This window comes from Lepidothrix coronata, unplaced genomic scaffold (assembly GCF_001604755.1).
Source record: "Lepidothrix coronata isolate B3197 unplaced genomic scaffold, Lepidothrix_coronata-1.0 Scaffold60, whole genome shotgun sequence".
NCBI lineage: Eukaryota > Metazoa > Chordata > Aves > Passeriformes > Pipridae > Lepidothrix > Lepidothrix coronata.
The window spans coordinates 3,489,716-3,516,460 of record NW_016690240.1 but is presented as its reverse complement, the minus strand read 5'-3'; the positions used below and the strand labels follow the sequence as shown (position 1 = coordinate 3,516,460).

Sequence of the window (26,745 nt, the reverse complement as noted above, 5' to 3'; positions counted from 1 at the left end):
TATATCTTCATTGATTTGGTTTGCACAGTTTCCATCAAAAATAGCTTTTTGCTAACAAGTGCAGAGCTTCAAATTCTCAGATTGGATAATGAATAGAGTCTTCATTTGAGACGTAAAAGAGGTGAAAATGGGGGTCTATAAAGCAAAGGAGTGGGGGCTCCTTTCAAACTTCTTGCACACTGCCTGCGAAACACTGCATGTGAGCAGCAAAGCTCGCTGTATTGCACTAAAGGATTCTTTAGCTGCCCACGCAAAATACTGAACCATGTCCATGTCCTGCCTCTGTGCTACATGAAACAGTTAATACTAGCAGTGGTTTAGAAAGACATGATGGGTTTCATATTTTTAGTGGCATTAAGCAGTAAGCCACAGTGCTTCAAGGGCTGCTTCATTAACAGTTCCGTCGTCTGTATGGTGAGTGGGGTAGCCAGTTTGGTTACTAACTCAGCAACCTCTTCTTTCTAAGTCACCTGTAGTCACAGTCAGAAATACTGGGAAATTTATTAGCAGCTGCAAGTGAATGTCTTAGCTGAAAACTAGTACACAGCTCTAAATAAGCCGCTTAGTGAACACTTAGCCCTTCCTTCTCTCTCACACCCATGAAGTGCTTTGCATCCCCTCTCAAAACATAAGTTTATAAATGTACAGTTACATGAAAAACTGTGCTTGTGTCAGAGTACCATAAAGTATATTGTTAGAAGTGATTATAGCCCTCCTCTATGTCGTTGAAATTATAAAATTCAGGAAAAATCTTTTTACGAGAGCCTGCAGTGACAGGACAAGAAGTACCAGTTCTAAACTGAAAGAGGGCAGGTTTAGCTTGGGCATAAAGAGAAAATATTTTTCAGCATTGAGGATGGTGAGGCACTGGAACAGGTTGCCTGGAGAAGTTGTGAAAGGCCCATCCCTGGAAATGTTCAAGGTTAGGTTGGATGGGGCTTTGAGCAACATGATCTAGTGGAAGGTGTCCCTGCCTACAGCAGGGGGTTTGGAACTAGATGGTCTTTGTAGGTCTCTTCCAACCCAACCCTTTCTGTGACAACCTGACAATTGTTAGCACTGCTATAATTTATCTCCAGAATAGATGTGTAAAATAAGCAATTAGATTTTACCACTTTGCTGTTTTATTAAAGCGTTTGGTTTTTTTCAAATAAAGAGTAAAACACTCATTGTTTAAAATCTTATCTTGCTTTCAAAAGAGCACACAAAAGTAGCATTCTGTTTAATATTATTGCCAGGTATTCATGCAGCTGCTCCTGTGCATGTTGACTTTTCAGTTAAAGCTTTGGGACCTGCTTTGAGATACATTACTTTTCTGCAGAGGAGGAGTTGAAAGCAGGTAATTTTGATGGAGACAAATCTTTGGGTTGGTTGCCTGAAAATATATCCACTTTAACTTATGTGTTTAAGCTGAGTGATTGCATCACTAGTTTTTAAGGCTCGCTGAAGATGAATTCTTTAATTTACATGTGGCTCTTCTATTCAGAGTGGATCTTTCCATTTTCTGTATTAGTAAGGCTTCCTCTTCTTTGCAAGGCTTTAGTACTTAGAAACCAAAATTCCTGTAATAATTTTCTCAGAGCATTAAATCTCATTAAATGCAGCTGGCAAAATCTAACCTTTTTGTTATTTCATGGAGGCTTGCTTGCTAAAGTACCAAGTGAGACACATCTGGGTCATTTGCCTTCTTATCTCTTGAGTGTTGGCTAGGGGAACATTCTCTGCTGTTCAGTCTTTATCTAATATTTCTCCGTTAAAAAAAAAATCTTTTCTTTTTGCAAAATCTGCTGCTTGTAGGTGACTAAGTACATCTAATACTGTAGAAATATTTTTATACCATACACTCAGCATGATTTGCAGTATTAAGGAGTTAATAATGCTGCAGTTTTGGCAATATTTAAGCAATATTCTTAACAGTCTGAAACTATACTGAAATAACAGAAAAGGGTTTACCAGCAGGCTTGGCTTTCTTCAGGACATCCTGGAAAAAAGATGAGAGCAATATTGTTGTTTGCCATACACACCAGGTTAATTTATATGTTTGGGTAGTAAGTACTGCCCTTTATCTCTAAGGCCTTTTGGTGGCTAATAAAAATTTATTATATAATATGGCTGTGTGGCATGATTCTAAGTTCCTCTTCCTTCTCATTTTGGGAAGGGAGTAATTATTATCACTTACTATAGCACAAAGAATGTGTTTCTCGCCAAAACAGACTAAGTGCACTTAAGCACATATGGACCAAAAGCATGGAAAAAAAGATTAAATGCTGTACCTGGTAACACTTTCAGATTTCTTGCAAAATTGCAGCAACACCATCACCACTCCCACTCCTTCCTTTTATCTTACTTTAAGTTTTCTTCAAGAACAAAGAAATACTATGTCTTGTTGTTGATCCCTAGATTGACTTCCTAATTATTACATCATTTTCTTCTAGTTACAGATTAGCTAGTGTTTAATTACTCTTGGAAGCCATAATCAAACTTAAAGCTGATCCCTGACAAGCTGTGGGACTACAGAGTTCATGTGTCAAGTAGGTGTGACTGATGAAGCAGAGGAAGAAGAAGCTGAAGTATTTGGCACTCATAATATCCTGTGAATACATCTATTACACATGAAATAGAGGGCATTGTATTTCCTCTGATGTTTGTGCTTTGAGGTGATATTATTTAGGCAAAATAAGACAAAGAACTTGGTTGTCTTTTACAATAGGGGAGGTGTAAGAAGAAAGAGAAAAACAGGTACATACTTTGACATGCATGATAAGTGGTCTCCAAAAATTCTAGATAAGAGTCTGAAAGAAACCAACATCTTGGTTAGCTCTCAGTGTGCTTTTGAGCAGGTGTTTCATAATTTGAGTCAAGAAAATGGGAACTGTTATACCTTCTGTCATCTTGTGCCAGGCCAGCAACTGTGCATTTACTGTACACCTCAAAATGGTTTTTTTTAAAGAAAGATCTGTTATTAATTTCCCTATCTGAAACCAAACCATCATCCTCACAGTTTTGTTGATTGTCCTGTGCCAAATCTCTAACTCTGTGATCTCAAAGAAGAAACAGGTGGATATTTTTTCTTTAATTGTGATTACAGTAAGCAGAAATTGCCTGTGTAAAGCAGGGGGTTTGACAGGCATCTGTATAATACAAACATGTTGGGGTTTGGTTTTTGTTATTTAACCCTTGACAAGTTCCTGCCCCATATTTAAATTCTGTAATTGCAGCCTTTTTGGACTAATTTACATGTCTTCTAGGTAGTAGTTGTGTTCTTCAGGTATGATTAACAAAGCAGAGTTATCAAGTTTCATTTCAGTGAAATAATTTAAATATTACCAAAAGTTAGGAATTATGAGAAGTGCTGGAGAAATACCATGGAGTTTGTCAAAGGTCTGTCAGGGCTTCTGATGCACAAAACATTTAAAAACCACTCAAAAAATACGTACCTGTGTCCACTGTGTATGGGCTTATAATGCAGGGAACATCACTCCTAAGGTTTTAGATTTTCTTTGGCAGCACCACTTCCAAGTCTTGACTTGACTGGATCCTTACTTAATGTTGAAGATGCCTGGGATTCCACCGTAGCCTGTCAGAGCCTATTGGGTACATAGTGGTGCTGTTCTATGCACACGGGGAGAGTAGGCCATACAGTCCTAGAAAATTTCCTGATGTTAGTAATGCTGCAGAAATGGAACTTGTATAAAGCATGATTCTCTTAAAAGAAAAAGTATCTCAACTTGAGGATCTGTTTTATGTGCTAGGGTTCATAAGAGGAAATTGTCTTCTCTGATTAGAAGAGGAAATGGGAGATGTAACTTGAGTGTAGGCTGTAAAGCTTTTACAAGTAAAATTCTTACATAACTATATAATGCAAAAGGTTTATTGGACACTCAATGTCAAATGAAGCTGTTTGGAGCACTAGATTGTTCTATATCTATTTGTGCTAACAACTGGGATGCTGATGGAGAAAAAGAATTTGTATTTTCTGCTTGCTTGGGATATTTTAGCTCACCAGAAACAAACAAGTTGCCAGAACACTGTTTTGCCTGGGTGATAACTTTCTTTACAACTACACTTCAGTAGAGAACTGTGTTTTGCATGCAAACTCCAGAAGTTTAATCACTCACTTTTCCTGGACCCTCCTTTTGATGACAATGTAGTCAAATGAAATCGAAATGAACTCTTCCTGAAGGCATTTTGAAATGGTGAGGTTTCAAATCTTAGTTTATGAACACTTGTATAAATTCCCGTCATCAGCCCTGTGTGGCTAAAAATAGCACAAGGACCTGAGGAGCTCAGTCTGCAGCTGTTGTGCCTGAGCACACCTAGCACAGAGCTTGCAGGCATTGTCACTGATTAGCAACAATTTTTAAAATTCAGTTTTAAAGCTGGAAATGTCGTTCAGCGTCTTGACTAGCTCATTAGTTTTACGTGGCTTAGTGTGGAAGAGGGTTATCTGCACCAGCTCTGCTGCTCTGGCCCTTCCTCCTTTGGGGGCTACACAAAGGAGCTGACTGTTAGTGATGGTGGTCGGGGGACAGAGATGAAGAGGGAAGAATGAGGAAATGAAAGGTTTGCCTTGGGGCTGAGAGAGATGAAGGGACTGCTCTGAAAGTCATTATCTTGCATTTATAATTACCAGATGGGAGGGTGGTTAAAGAAGAGATTTTTTCAAATTAAGATCCCCTTTATAAAACTCTTTGAGTGAGTAGGCTGTTTCAGAGCAGAAGCAAAACAAAACCGTTTGAGAAAAATACATTTCTTCAATTTAAGGCATGAATTTCATAGAGAAGCCATAGACATGTTTTCATGAAAATCTTGCTGACTCAGCTAGAAAGAGGAGGAGGAGGAAAAATTATTTTCATTTTGCTTTCCGGTGTGCTACTGGAATCTGTGCTGAAAGATGTAACTGTGTCCGGATGTGTACAAATAGTTGCCTTTCAAGGTGGTATAAAGTAATGGCCATAGAATTTCCTGCAGAACTACTTAAAGGCTGGTGTAATTCCAGCTGGCACACTGGGAATTGGATTAAACCATTACAGGAGGTTCACAAGTCATGTCCAGAGTCTTCCTTCTGTGCCATGCAGTCAGTTTAGACTCTCCTCCAGCATTGTCTTCTGTGAAAATGGGTTTGCTTTGGTGTGTCAGACAAACTCCAAATGATGACGAGTTTCAGTTTGATCGGAAAAGAGGAGCCTTTTACCAATAAGGGAAATTCTTGACTTGAGTGACATTGATCGTTTTCTCAGATCCAGGTTTCTTCAGGGCTTACAGGCACTAGGTAATTCAAGCACAAGTTATCTTTGTGCCCTCATGCTTAAATCTGTCATCCTGCTTCATTTGAAATGCAGTCAGGTGCCTCTGATGGGATGGGGTCAGGCCCCTCTAAGCCATCATCCTCTATCATGGAGACAGAACTATTAAAGCAATATTTAAAATTGAATTAAAAGATTATATATCTGTAAGATTGAGGTTCACATTTTTAGAGAGACTTTTTTGTAATAAGAACCATATATTTAACTGATTCCTTTATGTTAGTAAGATGACACTCCCATCCTCTCTTACACTCATAATTCAAATACTAATGTGGGTTTTTTAAAGAACCTCTAGTTGTTGGCTTAGAAAAAAATCCTTGGGCATTACCAGCTATTGTGTGTGTTTATTTAGAAAAAACCAGTGATAATAAAAAAGCAGTAGTAACTTTAGAAAACCTTATTTTCCTCTTCATTACCACACACAATACCAGATGCACTATAAATCCTGGGGGCCTTCTTTTAAGCAAGCAAGTCTGGCAAGCTCTTTAAATGAGCTCCTCAAGAAAGACTGGATGTTCTGGCATGATTTGATATGAGCAACTTTTTTCAGCTATGGATTTTGGATACAGTAAAACAGGCAGACTCTTAAGTCTCTGCTTTGAAAAAAATACGTAAAGCAGTAAAGATAGAACAGGGAAAATAATGGGCTGTGCGAATCTTAATCCATCCAAGTGGAAGTGGAGTTTGATCCTATAAAAATTTCTTAGAAAACAGGGAACAGATTTTCAGTAATTCTGTATTTTAATGTGCACTTAATTAACTCTACAAAAATGGAAATTGTCCCTAAAGAATGTAGCAGGTGGCAAGTTCTCTATTTAAAGAATACTTCCAAGAAATTATTTTCCCCAAAGGCCACTACTGTAAGGAGCATGTGCTCTCACAGTCTGTTTAGTATGTGTGCCTTTTGTTGCCTTATCCAGTTAAAGAAATAGCATATTCAAGTAATCATGGACAGCCTTAAAGTAAAATCAGATTAAACCCCAAACAAACTGTGATGAACTCTCTTTTCTAGAGGAATGCTAAATGTGAAGGAAATGATGCAGAGCAGTGAGTTTTTACAATAGCATCTTCTCTGAAGGAAAACAAGGTATTTAAAAGGGATTTATGGCTAAATCTACGGGCAGTGATACTGGGTTCAAGTGTATCCAATTGAGCTGCTGGATGTGACCTGTTTGGCAATTCCAAGAGCTGCATTTTCTTGCTCTTTTTTTGCCTTTATTTCCCCCCCCCTTTTTTTTTTCCTTTTTTTTTTTATGCTGCTATTTTCAATCACAGTTGTTTCAAATTATTGAAAATCAGCTCTGATCTTAATGCATACTTAGCTTTTAGAAGTATGTTGTGAAACTGAATCAGCAAGAGCAAGATGAGATGTGCTTTGGTAGAGGAGAGCACAGCAGGAAGGGATTCTGGAGGTTTGCTGTCTGTAAACAGTCACATTGTGCTGCTCCTGCAGTTGCAAGTAGACAGGCTCCTAAATTTGAGTCAAAACTGAGTTTAAAACCAGGAGAAGGAAAATACTATCTTTTCAGTGAAGCACTATTTGACCACAAGGTTATGGGGCTTACCTGTGTGGGTTGCAAAAGCTGCTTTTCCTATCAGAGGGAACACTGGGGCAATCAAATCTAGACTCCATCTTCCACATGGCACAAGTCAGGATTGCAGTGGGATTGATCTCATGGATACATGAGGAAATAGTGATCAATATGTATCTGGGAAACACAGAGTTTCTCTTCCTTAAGAATGTTTTGCCTGCTTGAATGTTGTGTGTCATATATGTACTTATGCAAAACACAACTATTTTATTACATGCTTAGAGTGCAATACTATGCAATAATAACAATTATTTCTGCCTTTGAGTTTAGGCAGGATGATATATTGCAGAGTGAGTACATTATTTTCCCTTTTCCCAACTCCCACCAAAATATAGGCATTGATCCTGTAGTAGTTTATATTCAGGTAAATGGGTCCACCTGCAGGCACTGGTTTGCAGAATCAATTTCTTAAACACTGCTGCAGGAGGGTTCCTTATATTATAAAGCATGGACAACAAAAAGAAAATTGGAATTCTTTTTTCTTTGTGGGAGTGGGTTGTTCCTTTTCTGGAAATTACTTGGCCATCTGAGATTGGACTTTTGAAAGATCTATGTTCAGTGTTCTCATCAAAACATTAAGATGATGACATAACTGAACGTCTGGGTGAAATATGTCTTGCCAGTTAAACATATCCACTTATGGATTTGACAGCATGGTATACAGAGGTCTTCTGATCAGGCAGCAGTTCACCGGATGCAGAAAAATAGCCCTGATCAGTGTGTGACCTTGAAAGTGGTCACGGGTCTTCCTCTGCCTGACTGGACGACAGAAAACAGAGAAGTTCTGTTTCACAGTATAAGTTGTTGCTTATCTGGAAGAAGTAACTGAAAGTGGCTTTTTTGCTGTTCTCAAATAATTACAGTTCTCAGAATTTTATATATATGAGAATCACTTATAGAAGTGAGTGTCTGTCTGCTCACAATCTACCATTTGAAAGATCTCAGTGAAAACAAGTCCCTTCCTTGAGGGTCAGAGTTCTACTTCAGCTTGTACTTCAATGCAGATGGCATTTATCCTTACATCAGTTTTAGGTTTTAATTACTTTTCCTGTGCATATTCACAGCTTTGAGTGTCAGATTGGAGACTATTGTAATGCCATTTCAATGTACATTAAAAACCAAAACTTCAATGCCAATACAATGTCAGATTAAAAGAAATGTTGAAAACCGAATAATGAAAAAGCTGTGTTATCTCTTTACTACTTTTCAATGAGGCTAAAAATGTAGAATAATTATTTTTTAGGAATTGCAAAAGAGTAAGACTTTTGTTTCCTTGTAAAAAAAAATGACATTATAGTTTAATGAATGAGGCAACTCTTGTCATGCAGTTTTTATTGCAATCAGCAAAACCCAGGTTTCTACTTGACCTCTGGAAATATGCTGTGGGAAATGCTGCTGCTTAAACACTGTGGCAGAAAACCAAGGATCAGGAAAGCAGTATGGTTGTCATTAAGCTGAAGTGCCAGGACTGAGATAAAAGCTTAAGCATTGCTTTTCAGTGTTGAGGCAGAATGTGCGTGTGTTTTCAATGTGAGGATGTGGTTTCAAGCCTGTTCTACCTATCTTATTAAAAGCTGTTTTCTTGGGGTGTTTGAACACTAGACAACAGGCTAGAGGGATCATAAGTTTCTTGGTTTTGCATGAGATGAGAAGATTTTAATAAAAATTGAATTTTATGTGTAAACCCCTCACTGTTTAAAGTCATTCCTGAGGAATAATAGCTCTACAGTGTTTGATTCACTGACAGTCCTGTATTGCTTCTGAATGTCAGTAAATCTACATTACTCTTTTATCAGTATGCTGTTCAAAGTGCTTGTCTTTGGCAAACACTTGAAAGAATCCAAAGATTTTCACATATTTTTCAAAACTTGGACAGTTTTCTGGGTGTTCGTGTTCTAAGGGTGATTATTTTTAATGTCTGCTGTGAAATTTTGAAATTTTACATAAAATGACTTTGCAATGCAAATTTTTTTTTTCTCTCCACAGATGAAATCATGCATCAGGACATCATTCCCCTCTATGCTGCAGATATTCAAGACCAATTAAAGAAACAGTTTGCTTATCTCTCAGGTAGGATTACGGTGTTCCCTCCTATTGACATTGCTTAGATGTACTGTTCAGCCTGTTGTGCTTTCTGTCTCTGAGATCTCTTATATGAGAAATTAATATTTAATGAGTAAATCAAAATGCAGACTATCAAGACTTGTCTTTTAAGGATTTATGAAGAGATTTTTTTAGAAGTATAATATAAATTTTCAAATTACAGTTAATTTTCCAGTTAATTGGAGATTGCAACGTGGATATGCTGGTGGTTGCTATGGTCTTGCAGTCCTCAGCTCACAACCCCAGCTGCTACTGGCTCTGCTATCATGTTTGATACTGAAGCCCAAGCTGACACCTTAGTCTTGGCCAAAGTGGTGGAGTGAGCACCACAACACCATGTTCCTCTGCAGCCTCAGTGTTGGGGTCAGACATGTGCAGCATCAGATTCTGGACAAGATTTTTGGCTTGGTATTGCTAACTGCCTTCTGCAAAGGAACCTGCTTTTAGGTGTAAAACCATCTCTAAAAGCAACACAGCCGTGTTCCCACAGCACAAGGAGTCTTTGCCCCTGGATAACCTGTGCCAGGTAGGTGATGGGGGTCTGTGTTTGTGCCATGCAAGTGTTGATTGCTGAACTTGTCCCATTTCCATGCTGAGACTGTGGCTGGCTGATACTGGGCAAAGGGAGATAATGCCTTTGCTCACTGATCAGGCCTTTGATCAGGCTGTGTGGAAGGTGTCTGATGTGCTTCTGAGTTTGTTCTCCTGTCTTCCTGCCTGTCAAGCTCTGGCAGGTGTGCAGCAGCAAACTTGCTGGAGTTCCAACCCTGCCCTCCTGTCAAGACATAGAAAGTGGCTTTGCAGAGCCACTCTGTATCCTTCAGCATAAAGGAGATTTACCTCTCTGGGCTGAAGCTGGACTCTGTAACTGTTCTCTCTCTCTTTGATTCCCTCCCTGCATCAAATCAAGAGGCACACAGCGATGAAGTAATGTACTGCTTTGCTTGGCAAAAGCTCGTTGAATCTTCTTGTACTTGTAATTAGCTATTAATTATGATTTATTTCTGCCCCACAAACTAAACTAGGTGTGGGTCTGTGGTAGTGACTGTTTTCTATGGGGAGGTAAGAATATTTCGTTTATGGGGTTGGCTGTTCATGCTCCATTTGAGATGACAGCGTTTAGTCTACTATTCTTCTCTGATGGGTTATCTTTTTGACATCCAAGCTCTTCCTTCTTATCCAAGGGCAGAAACTGTCTTGTAATAGTGTTATGCAAGAATCAACCTATCTAAGAAACTGTAAATAGGGTTTATATTTTGCCTCTCTGAAGTGAGGGGGGAAACTGGTGCCTACAGTAGATGAGTTGTTGAGTTCACAAATCCACAAGTGTCTTCAGCACTCATTAAATCTTCCATGCAGTGGAGCTTAGTAAGTTCCTCACTCTATTTTCTTCTATTTAATTCATACTCAGTCTGTTAGAAGTCTGTTTTCTTTGCCTGAAATAGTAGGACAGCTGCATTACTGTACATTACATTCTCTGTTGTGGGGCCCCTGGTGGTCTAGTGGTTAGGGTGCAGGACTCTCACCGCTGCGACCCGGGTTCGATTCCCAGCCCCCCGGGCAGATGGAGCTCGTCAGCCTTGTAAGGCAATCCATCTAAGAGAAGGTCACTCTAAACAAACCTACGTCCTGAGACCCTCACTGCCACTGTCCAAGCTTGCTCGGCCCCGGCAGATGAACCTCAGGATTAAAGGGTGGGCTCAGTTCAGCGCACGCTGTGTCTCACCTGAAAAATCCACTGCGCAGACTCGAAGGGTTAATGACCTTTCCCAAATCTTCGCTCGCGAAGACTGGCCATTATTCTCTGTTGTATTTTATTATTCTTGGGCAAGTTGATCATTAGGCATTTTCATTTCACTTTGGACTCCACTTCTTTTACCCTAATGTTCTCCTTCAGGATACTAACAGTTAGTTCTCTGTGCTGTACCATATAGTGGTGTTACAGGTTCTGTGAATGAAGGAACAGAGACAATATTTTGATACTTGATTTATGTACATTTTGCTTGTTGTTGCAATTGTGCTTACGAGTGTCTTTGCTCTAACGCCACTTAAGACATTTAAAGTGTCTTAAGACATTTTAAGACATTCCCACAGAATGGGGCATTTTTGCTTATTACTAAACTGCCTTTGAAACAGAATCTTAGGACATGGCATAAAACTCATTTAAAATGAAAATCCATGGATTATGAATGCCTTTGGTGGATAGCATCTTTGTAGTTATTGGTGAATGTCTTAAATGAATTTCTGATTTTACTTGTTGGCTTTTCAACAGCAAGGCAACATGTACTTGAGAATTGCTTTAGTTTCTCTAATAGGACGTATCTGGGTCTCATGGGACACTTGCTTGAATGGTAAATGAAACCTAGTCTGCTTCTGTGCCTAAAGGCTGTAGCCCTTCCCAAGCTACTTTCTGTGTATTGTTCAAAGTCGGGGTCACTTCTTACTTTTGTCCCTCGTTCTCCTAGATTGTAATGGAAATGCTGCAGCGGCATCCAAATTAGACTTGAAATGAAACAAATTAAAGCAAAAACTTATGTTAATGCTTCAGTTTGTCAGTAAATACAGCAAAGTGCAATGAAATCAAGGTGCTAGCTAACTCCTGCAGACTAGCTTTCTCAGCTGTGAGTATGCAGTCATGTGTTCAGCTTAATGCTAATGGAGGGGTGGGCTGTAGATGAGGTGTTTGTTCAGTCATTCACACAGCAAATTTATAAACCACGAAGTTAATATTTTACCTCAGACACAGTTGTTTACTTTTCGCCTTGGAGTTTTTTCTTTCTGTGGAACAAGGTCCTTATCTTTGCTAGAATTGTTACTCTCTTTTGTTGTTTTGCTTATTAAGTGTCCTCGCTATATGGTTCACTGTTTCACCTCTCTCGCCATTTTATTCCTTTAGTTACTACTTGTGCAACCACGTTTTCTTCTGCATTGAAAAGGGTCTTCTGCCTTTTTTGTTTTTTGTTCGTTCGTTTTTGGGTTTTATCCCATGAAGGACATTATAAGGTCCACTTAAAAGTCTCTGGAAAATGTATTCCTTATGTATTCAGTACAGTCTTTCATTCACATTTTATACTTTCTTTCATAAGTTTTTTTTTTTTTCCTCTTTCCATGACTGTAAAGTTGCTGGGTGACTTTCATACCCACCCAACCTTTTGTCTATCTGCCATTGCAGTGTGCAGGTGTATTAAAATAAATGTGGATGAAGACCATGCAGACAGGTGTGTATGTTGATATGCATCTTAAATCATTAAAGTTATGTGATGTGCAAATGAGAGACTCTTGGCTGCCATAAGTGCTGAACCAGTTATTTCAGCTCACTTCCCTTTGAATGCCTCTTTATGCATTGAACAACTTCAAAGTATTTCAATTAAAGGAAATAGAAATATGATTTCATACTATTTGCATTTTTGTTTATTGATTGCTAATTGTTTTTTCTGCCTTTGAAAAAGTTAGCATTGGTACTAGCTTTCAAAATGCTTATATCTTTGGCTTATATACATATGTATATTTGTCATTCTAAACACTAAGGTTCTCACTCTCTGTAACTTTATTTATTTCACTGTGTTCTTGCTCTTCTCTGTGGAAATGATGTGTCAATACCTCACTGGTCAAACTGTTTCCATTGAAGTAGCTGCAGATGCTGAGTCTGTAAAATTATATCTGAGAATTTCTGAGTCGATCCTGTACCACATACATTGTAACAGTTACTTAAAAATATCAGCTTGATTTTTGTTGATGATGTAATATAGACAGTATCTGTGTTGTGTATGGACAGTGGAAGAGGTACAACTTAGCAGTTTTTCCCTTGCATGGGTGTAAGTTTAACTGTTCTTTTATTTCACTGTGCTAAACCCACTGTGGAAATTATATTAAAAAAAAAAAAGTAGCAAAGAAAATCAGAAAAAAAAAGTGAATCCTTGGCTAAGAGAGCTCCAGTTCAAATATATTCAGGTACAAATTTAGTTACTGCAATCTGATTTCTAAGCCAGTATACTTGCTGCTGATCAGCCTGGGCAAAATGCAAAAACTTGTATACTTGTGAAATTATACAACTAAAACTTCTCTAATTTTAATAAATTCTTCTTGATTCTGTTTTTCTTTGCAAAGGATATTCTATGAAACTTTTATCCACTACCTCATTGAAGTCCACATGTAATTTCAAATACTCTGAGTACTCCACTTAAGTATATTATGAGATTAGAAAGGAGAAATTCTTTATCAGAAACACACAAACATAATAGATGAACTACCACAACAGTAAAGAAAAATCTGAAGTAAGCCTTTCTCTCATTCATGTGAGGACCTCACTTTTGACATGACTGCAAACAAGATTACTTTTAAGCTAGGTCTTTTGAACTAAAGTTGTAGATCTAAGCCATTTAACAAGGAAATGTTCTTTAATCATGTGTGTGCACATTGATAAAAATAGACATCATATTTTTTTCTTACAGTCCAAATACTATTTCATTTGCATTATAGATTCAGGCCAGAAAACCTACCTCTTTTCTCTGTCACCTAATTATATCCAACTCCTTTACTTCCTTTTTGTGGGTTGGTCAGAGTGCTTTTGAGAATACCTTTTCTTATGCAAACAGCAGCAAAATAGTTAGGGAAACATTACAAAATAATGTAATTATTTCATCTTTCATGGAAGTCCGAGCAGTCTCTTTGCTGCTGCCAAATTTTGCTGGCCATACAGCAAAACACAGACAACTAGTATATCTTTCACAGGGTTGTGGGAAATGACTCTCTTCTCTATGTGCACTTGTGTGTGAGGTTTTTAGCAGCTGTACAGTTCACAGGTTTTTTAATTTTCCCTGTCAATACCTTTCTAAATTGAGAAGAATGCTAATTATTTCTCACTTGAGATTGTTTTTAGACACCAGGTCACTAACATACCTCTTGATTAGAATTTCTGTAAAATACTGTTGCAATTTCCTTGGCACTTCTCTATCACCCAACCTGCTTAATAAATAAAAGAAAAATGCAAAAGAGATTGCAACTGTGATGGGAAAAGATATATGTAGCAGAATATAAAGAATAAATGCTAAATTACCTAGACTTAAGGTAAACTTTACCAGTCCCATCTTACAGTAGCACAGCTACTATTCCAAGGATAATTTTTCCATTCCTTTCATACACAAGACCACAATGCTCTGGGTCCACATAATTTTAACAGTTGGTGCTATTGTTGGTGCTAATTGTATTCAAAGGTTAGGAACATGAAGTGCTGTATACTAAGCACAGTTAAGTCATTTTGATGCTTGAACTGTGGACCTTGTACAATTCAACGTTTTTAAAACGTGTTTCTCCAAAACACAGGACTGTCTCTGTTGTAAAAACTGACCTTAGATTGAGAAGTGTGGATCTCTTTAGAAGAGCTCCACTTAACTGGAGGTTTACTAGAATTGTAGAGGTTTATCCACTGAAAAATTTCCATTTTAGAGAGGTAATTTGTGTTTTATTTGATACTAAATCTATTGAAGAAGTTTCGGTTGAATAGGCTGACAAAGTATAGGTGAGTTAAGAACAAAGTTTTCCTTTAATGAAGGCTCACAAAAGTAGGGTGGAAGCAGATCTGCTTAATTTAAAGTAGTGTGGTGTTTTTATTTTATTTAATTGCAGGCATAAGTTTCAGTACTCTTTACTTCTATGGTGTTTCCATTTTTAGACTGAAGAGTAATAATCCTCTCCCTTGCAGAATGTTTCTTATAGCTGCAAGTCTCACATAATTCTTGGGAATCATTTCAGGTAAGGTGTGTGTGGACTGATTGCACTTGCTTAAGGACTGATGCGTTCTCTTCTGCTCTTTTCTGTAAACAAAAGCTGACGCTCAAGTGACGTTTGTTTAATATTTTGAGATAATGCTGAATGTTTTCCAGCATTTTCATAGCATCACAGAATGGATTGGGTTGGAAGGAACCTTTAAATATCATCTAGTCTACCCCCCCTGCCATGGGTAAGGACTTTACCTAGACCGGATTGCTCAAAGCTCCATCCAACCTGACATTTGCATAGTCACAACAGTGTTTATAATTATTTAAACAAAAATAAGAGAGTTTTCAGAAATTTAGATTTAAAAAAACAAAAAACCAAGAAAACCCTAAAATTAGACTAAGAAAATGCTCCCAATGCTCTCAGATGCCTGATTGTATACTTGGTTGTTAATAACACATAAAACTATTAAATTCCAATTGTATAGGTCAGTGTATCCCTGTTTAGGCCTAGAAATAGGAGAATGGGCTTGTGTGTGCCATTGTGGACAGAACTTGCCCAGCAAACAAGTTGAGGCTGTGGCTGGAATTTCAGGACTGTGAGCTACTGGGGAATGAGAAAGACATGATTTTTTCAATGGTTATGAATGAGGTAATTAGACAGCCACTCTACCAACTGACCTGAATTTATTAAAATATTACAGTTAAATTACTGCTTGTTTGGATGATGATTAAAATTCCAGTCACTCATTTTAAAAATTACTCTGTACAAATTGAATTATTTTCATTAGTTTTAGCACCCACGGAGTTCATCTCAGTTTACGTGTCCCTTTCTGTAATTGGTGTACATAGTTCTGAGGTGCTGGATGGTTATATTGAGATTTTTGTCTTAAACCTCCATTTCAAGGAGGATGAGAGAAGTGAAATTGTTCATTTTTGTCACTTGAATGCTTTCCCTCTCACTAAAGCCTAAACCCAGCTTAGCTTCCTAAATTTTCCCTTTCATCCCCTCCCTCTAAATTCTGTGGCATGATTTACTTCTGGGAGAAGGCAAGAAAATCACGTTTTGCACAGCTAACTTAGGAATAAACTGTGTAATGTTGCTTTTGCAGAGGTGAAGCAAGAAAAAGTGATTCTAAATAAAGGAAAAAATAATTTCTGTGTTGCATTAGTTTCATTATAAAAATGAAGAATACTAAAAAGTGAACCTGCCTACTGCTTTTACTATTATTTAATATGTAGGATTTTTACTTTGTTTCCCAGGCCCTTTCTGTAGATTGCTGTGACAAATGCTCATTTGTAAGTAGGGACTGCTTTGCTGGAGTGACCTATATTCCATTGATGGCCCTGTATTTAATGTTGCAATATAGAATGTGACTTTGATAGGTCAGAATTATTAAAGCTGAAATTTTACACTATTTGTTATGTGTAGCACTTCAGGTCACTCTCCCCTAAACTCTTTTGAGCAGTGAGGATCTGATAAGGAAAAGTGGTTGAGCAGCATTTGAAGGTATATGTGTGCTCAAGTGTCCCAGCAGGAAAACACTGGAGAAAAAGATAATCAGTGAACAACGATCTTCTAAAGAGCACAAGGCCGGACAGAGTTGTCTCCACTCAAGATAACCACAGATGACTGTACTAGAAACTGAAAATTAATAGGCAGTGTCAAGGCAGGATGCCTCTGTTTGCCCTGGACAATCAATGGTGGTCGGGGAACTTCCTGAAGGTTGTGGTCCGGGCTTCTGCTTTTAGGACATGTCCTGCAAGTCTATTGTTGTTCTTCTTTTGTTTCATGTATCCTATTTATAGAAATTATGTAGAACAAAGCAAGTAACCAATGGGGATACAGCAAATAATGTATAATTGTATCTAAAAATAGATATTCTAGAGAGAGCAGAACATCTCATGAGCAACAGAAATAATCATTATCATGCTTGAAGAATGTTTTTAATGAGAGAGAAAAATACTTAAGTCCTGAGACCCTGGGCAGAACAAAAAATTATAGAATCAAAATGGTTCTTAACTTACATTTTTGTTGTGAACATTTGTATAGCTAAAATTAGCTCCCTTGACGTAATGTTGCAGTATTTAGATGTGTTGTAAAGGTCATGTTTGCAAATTTGTGATATTTGCATAATAGTTGCATTTTGTTGTTTAAACACATCCAGAGTGCATTTACTCATGTATTTTGATTTCAGTTGCTTCACAGTGGCAGCACCATATTGCCTGTAAACTAGAAGAAGTCAGATTCACCACAAATTAACATAAGGATACTATTTGAGCTCTTCTAATTACTTATGGTTTGGAGGGAAGTTGTGGTTTCTTTTATCAAGCAAATCTGAGCTCAAATATTTCTCTTCTTTTCCTGGTGAGGTTAGATGCAAAGGCACTGGGAGTGGGTTTGGGCCTTGTTGCTGTTTTTTTTGGGTTTTTTTAATCAAAACAGAATAGTATATAATCAAAACTGGCTGCATTTGTAGAAAAGGAGCCACGTGAAGCTGAGCACTAGCAAATAACAGTGTGAGTACTTTTCCTAGTGAGAAATACTGTCTGTGCTTATGTTCATCTCAGTACCAGCAGCCAGTAACACAGTACTTTCAACAATCATTGTCATGGAGTTATCAAATTTTTCAGCTGCAAACTCCCATCCCTATGAATATTAAATCCAAACAGAAGCAATCCAAACAAAACCAGCAGAGTGCTACTAATGAATTGAGTGCATAGATCCATACAAAGTCGCAGCCCCAACAAATATTTATCAGATAGGAATAGGCTGGTAACCAGATGCCAAAAAAGCACACTGTAATCTTCACAAATCACTGTTGTTCTCATGATTGGTGTTGCAAATACAGTTTACAGCTGATTTCTACACAAATATTGGATTTCAAGGCTAAAATAACCTTGTTATTTTCCAACAGTAATTTTTCATTGTTTTTCTTCTCTTTTTGAAGTGTGAAGCAAAGATAACTTCCCAGCAAAGTGTTCTTACCACCCCCAAACTGTTAATTTCATGCAGTTCCTAGGGCTCAGTAAGCCCCTTGTCCTGCTTGTGTTTATGAAAATATACTTGTTTAAACCATGAAACATTAATATTGCTTTTAAAAAGAAATAATTACTTTTGCATGTAAAAATGTGTGCGAAGCACATTAAGACGCATTGTGTTTTTTAATTCTACCCAGGGCTGCAAATGCCAGAAAAAATAGAGATAACGATATGTAGCTCAGCAGCAGCTCTACTGTAGCGTAGATACTGTGAAAAAAGCTCTGCTTTACCTTTTGTACATAAATTGAGAATGGTAAATCTCATTTGAAACACCTACATCCATTTCTTTTAATGTTCTGTTCCTTTCTTTTAGACCATCCTGGAAGCAAAGCAGCATAATGGGCAGGGTAAAGGGGGTGTTGCATGAATGAGTTCAAACTAGTAAGAAGGTTGAATTCAGTTTAAGATGGAGATTCACCTACTTAATTCCAAATTAACATTTTCTTTCCTAAATTAGTTCATTTCTTTCTCCAGATGGGTTATATTTACATGCAGTTGGCGTTTATCAAAAGAAAGAAGCACTGCCATCTGGTGTCAAAACTGTGTTCACAGGAGCCAAGACATTAGTACAGAAAAAAACTGTGATGAATGTGGTGTAACAAGTTCCTTTCGAACTTTGTAAGCTCTAAAGAATACGCTGTTCAGAATAAACAATGTCCACGCTGATGAGTTCTGCACAAAAGGAGGGGAGAAAAAAGAGAGAGAAAAAAATTAAATACAGTAGTTTCTTTCCTGGGAAATTGCAGTCTAGGTAAAGGAATGTGCATGTAAACATGCTTGCTGCTTGTTTCTTTTGTAGGTGGAAGAGGGGGAGATGGCTGCCCTGTTATCACCTTTCCAGACTATCCAGCTTTCAGTGAGATCCCCGAAAAAGAGTTCCAGAATGTCCTGACCTACCTGACAAGCATTCCAAGGTGAGCACCTGTCAAGAAGAAAATAACCTTTTATCTGCTAAGTGACTTTTCACATTCAGTCCCTTACATGATGGTGTAAAGATCGACTTGGCATTTAATTAAAGAAAAGGAAAATGCAGCTTATTGGTGCAGGTTCAGTAAGTGTTGATTAGTGCTACAACTACATTAGCTGCCTAATGTAGTTGCTAAATTATTTATATAATGGTATTTATATTTCATCAGAAGATTACTTCCTGGCATGTATGGATATAGATTCTGTGATGGATGTTGTCCTCTTGTGTCTTCATTGTATCTTGGAGTACGATATTCAGTGTTTTAATTGAAAACATAATTTTGGCAGAACATGCTAATTCCTTGATACTACTCAAGATATTACTCACTGAGGGAATACTCCATAACTACAAACAGAAGTTTGTCGTCACCACTTGTTATGTTTCCCTGACTCAGTTGAATGTAAGGTCTTTGTAGATTTCCAGAGCTTTGCCTGAGGGTGCTAAGCAGGCCCAGAAAATCCTGATTTTCTTAGAGGACATGGTAGTGTTATCAATGGGCTTCTCAATAAACATTGTGATTTTTGTTGACAGTCGGCTGGGGAGTGAAATGGTGGGTTCAAAATCCTGATGGAGGTGAGGAAGGCAAGTAGCAAAGTACAGACTGTAGACTTCAAGAGAACAGATTTTGGGCTTATTCGGGGAACTGGTAGGTGGGATACAATGGAAGGCAGCTCTGAAGAGATAATCTGTTGAGGAATGCTGCCAAGTTTTGAAGGACAGCATTTTCCAAGCACAAGAATGGTATGTCCTGGAATATGAATAGATGTAACAGGAGACTGACCCGACTGTCCGAAAGTGAACTTGTGACTGAGCTGCAATACAAATGCATCATACAGGAGGTGAAAGCAGGGACAGGATACAAAGGAGGAATATAGATACATTGTCCAAACACATAGGGATGGTGTCAGAAAAGTCAAAGCACATCTGGACCTGAGGGACAAGAAAAAGGGGACATCAAGGACCACCCAAAAAAAAACTTCTGTTGCTTTAGCAGTACAGCAATAAGCAAGGAAAATGTGGACCTGTGCTGAATGGACTGGGTATATTAGTAGCATCCAACACAAAGAAGGCTGAGACAGTTGAATTCTTCACTTCAGTCTTCTCTGACAATGTCACCCCAGCCTATGTGCTCAGAGTGAGGGTTCAAGGAGGAGAATGACAAGAAATCAGTGAGGATCAAATCAAGGATCTCTTGAGAAATCTTGACCCAAATCTACTCTTTGGGATAAGATGACTTACATTGAGAGGGATGAGGAGGCTGACCACTGTCATAGAAATGGTGCTCTCTATCATCTTTGAAAGGTTTCTAAGATCAGAGATAAACCATAATGACCAAAGAAAGGTAAATATTGCATTCATGTTCAGGAAGGGCAAGAATAATGATCTGGAGCACTATAGGCTTATCAACTTCACTTTGATCTGTGAGAAAATTATGGAGTGAGTCCTCTTAAAACACACTTTTGGGCACATAAAAGAAGAAGGTTATGGGGAGTAGCCAGCATGAATTAAACAACAGTAATTGTTCCTGACCAGCCTATTTCTGTGATGAAGTTGCTGGATGCATCAATGAGGTGAAGCTGTGCATGTCTTGTGCCTCTCCTTAAGCTAGACCTTCAACTTAGTCTCCCCCAGCACCCTTCTGTCCACTTTGAGTTACTGTGTTTTTGCAGGTGGGTTGCTGGGTGGGGTAAGAAAGTGCTTGGATCATTCAGCTCAAAGAGAGGTAGTTAATGGCTCATGTTTTATCTGGAGACAGAGTTCCTCAGGGAACCATACATATTCATGCTGCCTGATGTTCTTGGCAAGGATCTGAAGGAGGAGATGGAGTGCATCCTCATCAAGTGTGTATGCGAGAAACTGGTGGACCAGCCAGTACACTTGAGGAAGGATTGCCATTCACAGGAGCCTAGACAGGTGGGAGGTATGGAATGACAGGAACCTCATGAAATTCTGCAACAACAAATGCCGAGTTGGCAGTTGGGATGAACTGACCACCTGCAAGAGTGCAAGCTGGGAACTAAACTGGCTGTGAGGCTGCTCTTCTGAAAGGTACTTGGAGGTCCTGGTGAGCAGTAGGCTAACCATGAGCCAGCAGGGAAGGCTGGTAGCCCCAGGGCTGCACCAGCAGGAGCATGACAAGGAGTGTGTGACAGCAAAGGATTTACTAGCTGGCTCTCTCCAGGCCCCACCTGCAACACTGGGCTCAGCTCTGAGTTACCATGGAGTGGGGGTTCACAAAAAGAAGTGAGTCCAGTGGGGTCCCCACAGTGGTTGGGAGCTGGAGCTGCTGTGCAGGGAGAGACTACAGGAGCAGGGCTTGCTCAGCTTGGGGAGGGAAAGCTGTTTGGGCCCAACAGCCACCATTCCCACCAACCAGAGGGCTGTGTGGAGATGGCAGTGGGGGCTGTATTTTGCATTCTTTTTGCTGATAGCATTCAGAGCAGCTCAGAATGGACCATGCTGAATTCACATTTAACTAGTCATGGCAGATGTCCTTAATGTACGTGTATGCTTTTGTTTTCTGTACGTGCATGAAGAGAAATAGTAGTGTTCTTGTAAAGGGCTTTCCTGTTAATTATTTTGTAGGACCTGCTTGCTGTGAGGGAATCCTGGTTATACACAGCACAGCACTGTGCAGTGCCCTCCTGGATGTAGTTGTTAATCCTATTTTAGCAAGGAATGGAACTGTGAAGCCAACAGCCAACTTTTGCATTTTCTTTGTTTGTCCTTCTGTTGGTTAAACTGCATGGTGCCAAGCATCCCTTCATGGTATCATGGATACTGTTATTGCCAATAATTATATACCAAATTCACATCTGATTATCCTTTTGAAAGTCCTTGGTGGTGCACTTTATGGTCACCCATTGAGCTTCTGCACAGAGTGGGGTTCATGTGAGAAATTCTGATCAGAACAAACAGCATCTGATGCAGGGGAGGAGCACTGAGAGCATCCCAGCACACCAGTTTGACAGGAGCACATTTTTACTAATTAAAAGTCTGAGAGCAGATTTTCTGGAGGTTTTTCTTGTTAGTTGCCTCTACCTGACAAAAATTATTCTATAGGTATTGAGCCAGAAAAGGTCATTCCTTAAGTCTGGCTGTTCTTGTAGGATGATGATGATGATGAAATGATAATTATTTAGAAAGAGATGACTGTTCTGTGTAAACAAGGGAGATAGCCTAGCTGGCTAGATGTGAAGGTATTAACTATTGTGAATATAACAATTCTTTAGGTTTAAGGTGATAACATTTCAGTTTCAAACCTTGTAAAAATAATGCTACTGTTAAGGTAGTGATAAACCTGTGGCCTTTTCGTGTCTAAGAATTGCTGTAATCTCAAAGGCCTTACAATATCCATCATGTCTTTGCTAGCAGTGTGAGAAGCTTACTGTTTAAAATTGTGTTTGTAAGCCCTTGTGCAGGCTTATAGGAATAAAAAACTACAAGCACAAGTCCTATGAGGAGAGGCTGAGGGAGCTGGGGCTGTTCAGCCTGGAGAAGAGGAGGCTCAGGGGAGACCTCATCACTCTCTACAACTCCCTGAAAGGAGGTTGTAGCCAGGTGGGGTTGGTCTCTTTTCCCAGGCAACTATCAGCAAGACAAGAGGGCATGGTCTCAAGTTGTGCCAGGGGAGGTTTAGGTTAGATATTAGAAAGAATTTCTTTACAGGGAGGGTGGTCAGACATTGGAATGGGCTGCCCAGGGAAGTAGTGGATTCTCCGTCCCTGGAGATTTTTAAAAAGAGACTGGATGTGGCACTTAGTGCCATGGTCTAGTAACGGCAGCATTAGTGGATCAAGGGTTGGACTTGATGATCTTGGAGGTCCCTTCCAACCCAGCTGATTCTATGATTCTATGATACAGAAATGACACTAGCTGGATGCCAGCATGCATCCCCTTATGAAGTATATTTTGTGAATGATAAGTTACTGGCTGGGTATAAGCCTAAGAAGGGCATTAATGTAATTTTTCTTTAATTGAGATATTTCTAGTGCTATTAAAGGTGTTGTAAGATAGGATTTTTCCTGTTATCTGAGTGTTCAAATGCTGTTTTGGATGATTTGGAAGCTGCTTTTGAGGGAAGTGGAGGCAGTTAGTTAATAATTTTTCTTAGTTTGTAAGCTGATTAAAGAGGTGTAAGGAGTACAGAATTACAGAAAGGATAGAAATGGAGCCCACAGCTTTTATGCATGGACTGCTTTCCCAGGCTATTGTTATTTAGTTTATCAGATACTGAACTCTGTCTTTGGGCTGTTCTGACTGACTGAGGAGAAATGGACTTTTCTGTGAAAAGCCCTGTAGAGCAGAGACATGTCTGGTGCCACAACAGTTCCTCAGAAAACTACTTGTGCTATTTGGCCCCATACAAGATCACAGTAAGGGGTTGGCAGCAGTAACTCAAACCTCATTGTGTGACTGCCTGCAGTCACATGTTAAGGGAAATAATATTTTGTGGGGATGACAGTGAGGAGCTACTAAGAGCATCATAAGAAAGGACCCTTCTGTGCTCTTCAATAGAGTTCACCCAATAAAATATTTACTGGTATAATAAATCTTAGCAGTGGGTTTTAGCATCAGGTTTTCAAGATTTTTCCAAGTGAAAGAAGACTAGCTTACAACTTTGAAAAAGGAAAAACTGAAACCTCTTAAACCTACCTTTATTATTCCTTCTAATTTTATAGATAAACATGACCTTGTCACCTCTCACTGCATACTTGTTCTATATTATCTAAATACTGAGTTCCACAAGCTTTTTCTGTGTGAACTTTCTCTCATCTTTTTCGTAGTGAAATTTAATCATGAACAGTTAAATATCTCGCGGGGCACCTCGCATTTAGGAATAGAACTACTGAAAGTTGCATGTTACTAACTTAGATGACCATGGAGTAGAAAAGTCCAAACACGAGAGCTATTAGTTTGTGCTCAGATGTGTAAATGCCTGATACATGAGGATTGTAAGAAAGGATACAGTGGAAAGGGAATACCTCATCTCAATTTAAAGATACTCAGTTAACCCTGGTGCAGCTGCATATCATTAAGCAGAGAGCTGAACCATATTCTTCAGGTGGGTGTTGTTAATGTTGCAAGGTAAGTTCCTGTTCTATAGATGGCTGGATAAAATGTGATGTCTAACATATGGTTTTTAATAATCTCAAAATATTCAGTACAGTTTATTGACATAGGGTGTACTGAAAAACCACTGCTTTGTCAGGAAGAAATGATGGATTAAAGATGAGTACAATGGAGAGTGGAAGATTACAGCTAATCCTTTTATAACTGCTGTTTTGGTAGTGAAATAGATGTTGTAAAGATATACGTGTAATACTTCTGAAGCAGGTTTTTCCTTTTAACAGATAATATTTTTTCATTATACTTGAAGTATAAGGCAAAGTTTTATTAAAAAGGTGAGAATTCTCTTAGAAAAATATATATGCTACCCAGGACAAAACAAGGAGAACCATGGCAGTATGTAAGGCAATACTTTCTAGGAAGAGTGCTTTAACTAAAATGCTGAATTGGTATAAATCATTTACGTGTAAGTATTGATCCACAGGAATTAATAGTTCTTATCAATGGAGTTACTTCTTTACACATATTACTTTCTTCAGTGACTATAAGATGTGAGATCTTTGAATTCAACTCTATTTCAGTAGAGGACAGTGAGCCAAATCTTGCATCTATTTGGCATGTTTTGAGGATATTATAAAATGTCCATGTAGCTGGTCTGATTCTCCTTCTGCAGAGAAGAATTACTCCTGTTACTTCACTCTGTGAATCTTTTGGGGATGACCACTGAGCTCAGTAGGAAAAAGAGAACAAGGCTGTTTCATCTCTTAGCTAAGTAAAAACCCAACAGCCCCCATACGCAGTGCCCATCATTCTTACTGCATAGTGGGAGAGGCACATGTGGAATGTACCTTTTACATTCAAAATTTACCAAGGCTAAAGGAAGAATATTACATTCAGATTTGCAAAAGGCTCCTGAAATAGCTGCCAACTGTACCCTTAAGATTGCATTTCAGGGCATTCAGTGTTCTCTTCTTTGTTCCTTTGTTTTGAAAGTATTTTTTCCTCTTTCTGTTGATCCTATTAAATATATTAAATAAACTTTTAAGATTTGCAGTATACCCCGAAAGCAAGTGTTATTCATACTTCTCTCCATCAGAACTGTTATTTGAAATGTATTTTATTTACTTAAGTGTTTACATATTGTTTGTATATGAATTTACCATATGTGTGTTGTAGAATGAGAACTAGGTCCAAAAGAAATTAATAGATAATTGCAGTAGGGGAAAAAAAACCAAAACAAAACAAAAAACAAACCAAAAACAGACAGGATTTTTCAACATATGGTTTTGCTTCTGGTTAATTACCAGTTTCTACTGCAAATTGAAAACAATGTGCTGTTTATGAGAACAAAAGAATATAGTTTTAATGCTTTGCTGCTCATATAGGTTCATCTTTGAACAAAGAGAGCAAGCTAAAATTCTTATGGTCACAAGTGATTGGAAAGCTACTATTTTAGAAGTGTAAAACTGAATCTTAAACACAAAGTTCCTTTCAAGAAAAGTAGCAAATAGTGTAGATTAGAAAATTCAGAACAGTTTTTGATGGCCTGTTTGAGTCCCACACTGCCGATTAAATACAATACACGGGCTTTTTTTACTTGCATTCAGCCAGAGCCTTGTACAGCCTGTCTTTGTAGTGCCTTTCTGTCCGAATGCATGATCTTGAGCATAACTCAGGTTATCTTGGTGTGCTCGGCAGTTTCCTGTTTTGAAAGCTGTCCCTGTCAGTTTCCTGCCTGGAAGAGCGTCCCCTTCTTTGAGATTCCCAATGGTTTACAAATGCTTGAACACTATGTGGCCTTCTAAGAAATCCTGTTGTTTGTGGTGCTGTCCGGTGTGGGGGAACTAGGGAGCCATCCTGTCCAAGTAATGGAACAGAACGAGATGACCTCTGAAAGTGTTGATGTCTAACAGTTTGAAAGCTCAGTGTTAGGGTTTGCTATGCTTCTGGTAGACCCTTCCTTGTTTACTATAAGAGCTCCCCATAGTTTGGGACAACACTGGAAAACTGAAAGGGAAGTGTCTGTGCTAAGCCTTCCAGTGGGTTCAGATATGAGAAGACTTCACTAGTGTGGGCACAGTAAAGCATGACAGGGTGGATTTAGGTAGGCACCAGGAGAACATGCTACAAATGGCATGGATGTTGCTGGAGCTAACAAACCTCAGTGCAAAGGGCACTGGAGAGCACAGGGCTCACACAGCTTGGGCATGGCCAGTCTCCTCAGCACAGATCCACCACTGGGCTCTGAAAGCAGAGGCAGCAGTGTTGGGGTAATGCTGTGTTTTGAGCTAGTAAGTCTGTCAGGGTCCAGCAGACCTTATGAAGAGCCAGTGTGAGAGGGTAACTTCATGTGTTTCTTCATTTATCTGCAAACTAAATGGGCAGTCCACCACTAGCTAAGAGTTAACCACTTCTGTTTTATAGAGTGCCAGGGATGAACATCACCACGTAATGGGTAAGAAGTGCCAAAAAACGAATGCCCTGACAGTTCATACTGATATGCTGAGCAACAGCTTTGCAGCTTCAGAGTTTATTTCTGTCAGCTGTGCTTAATTTCCATGCTCTCCTCTTTGTTGGATTACAATCCAGGCTGAAGATATGGAACCTGTACCCTGCTGTTACCTTGGCAGCCCCTCAAATTTGTCAGTGAGAACATCCCAGGATTTCCAGCAAAATCTGTCATGCTGTGTGTACCCTTCCTTTCTCAGCACAGCTGCCAAACAGTTGTAAATGCCATATGTTGCTGTAAGCAGACAGGAAATGTAAAGTCTTAGGTTTGAAGTAAGACCATTTTGTCTTAAATTTAGGTGGTAGTCCAAAGCTTTTGTGTCAGATACATACTTTGGCAAGATTAGGTTAAAGCCCAAAATGTTACTTAGAGTTTGAATTGTTACTGGGTTTGGAACAAATTACACTGCTTTTGGTGTCCACCTTATGAATGCCTTAAATTT

The 26,745-nt window shown here is 38.8% G+C and overlaps 1 protein-coding gene across 13 annotated transcripts in view; it reads left to right on the top strand.

Annotated features, from left to right (window-relative positions):
* Positions 1-26,745, top strand: part of MCF2L (MCF.2 cell line derived transforming sequence like) — a 162,017-nt gene that overhangs the window by 85,870 nt on the left and 49,402 nt on the right. For all 13 annotated transcript variants that reach the window (XM_017817370.1, XM_017817359.1, XM_017817363.1 and 10 more), the window contains 2 exons: positions 8,885-8,968; positions 18,557-18,671. In XM_017817370.1, the coding sequence (XP_017672859.1) occupies positions 8,893-8,968; positions 18,557-18,671 (191 nt within the window). In that variant the 5' untranslated portion in view covers positions 8,885-8,892. The remainder of the gene's footprint in view (positions 1-8,884; positions 8,969-18,556; positions 18,672-26,745) is intronic.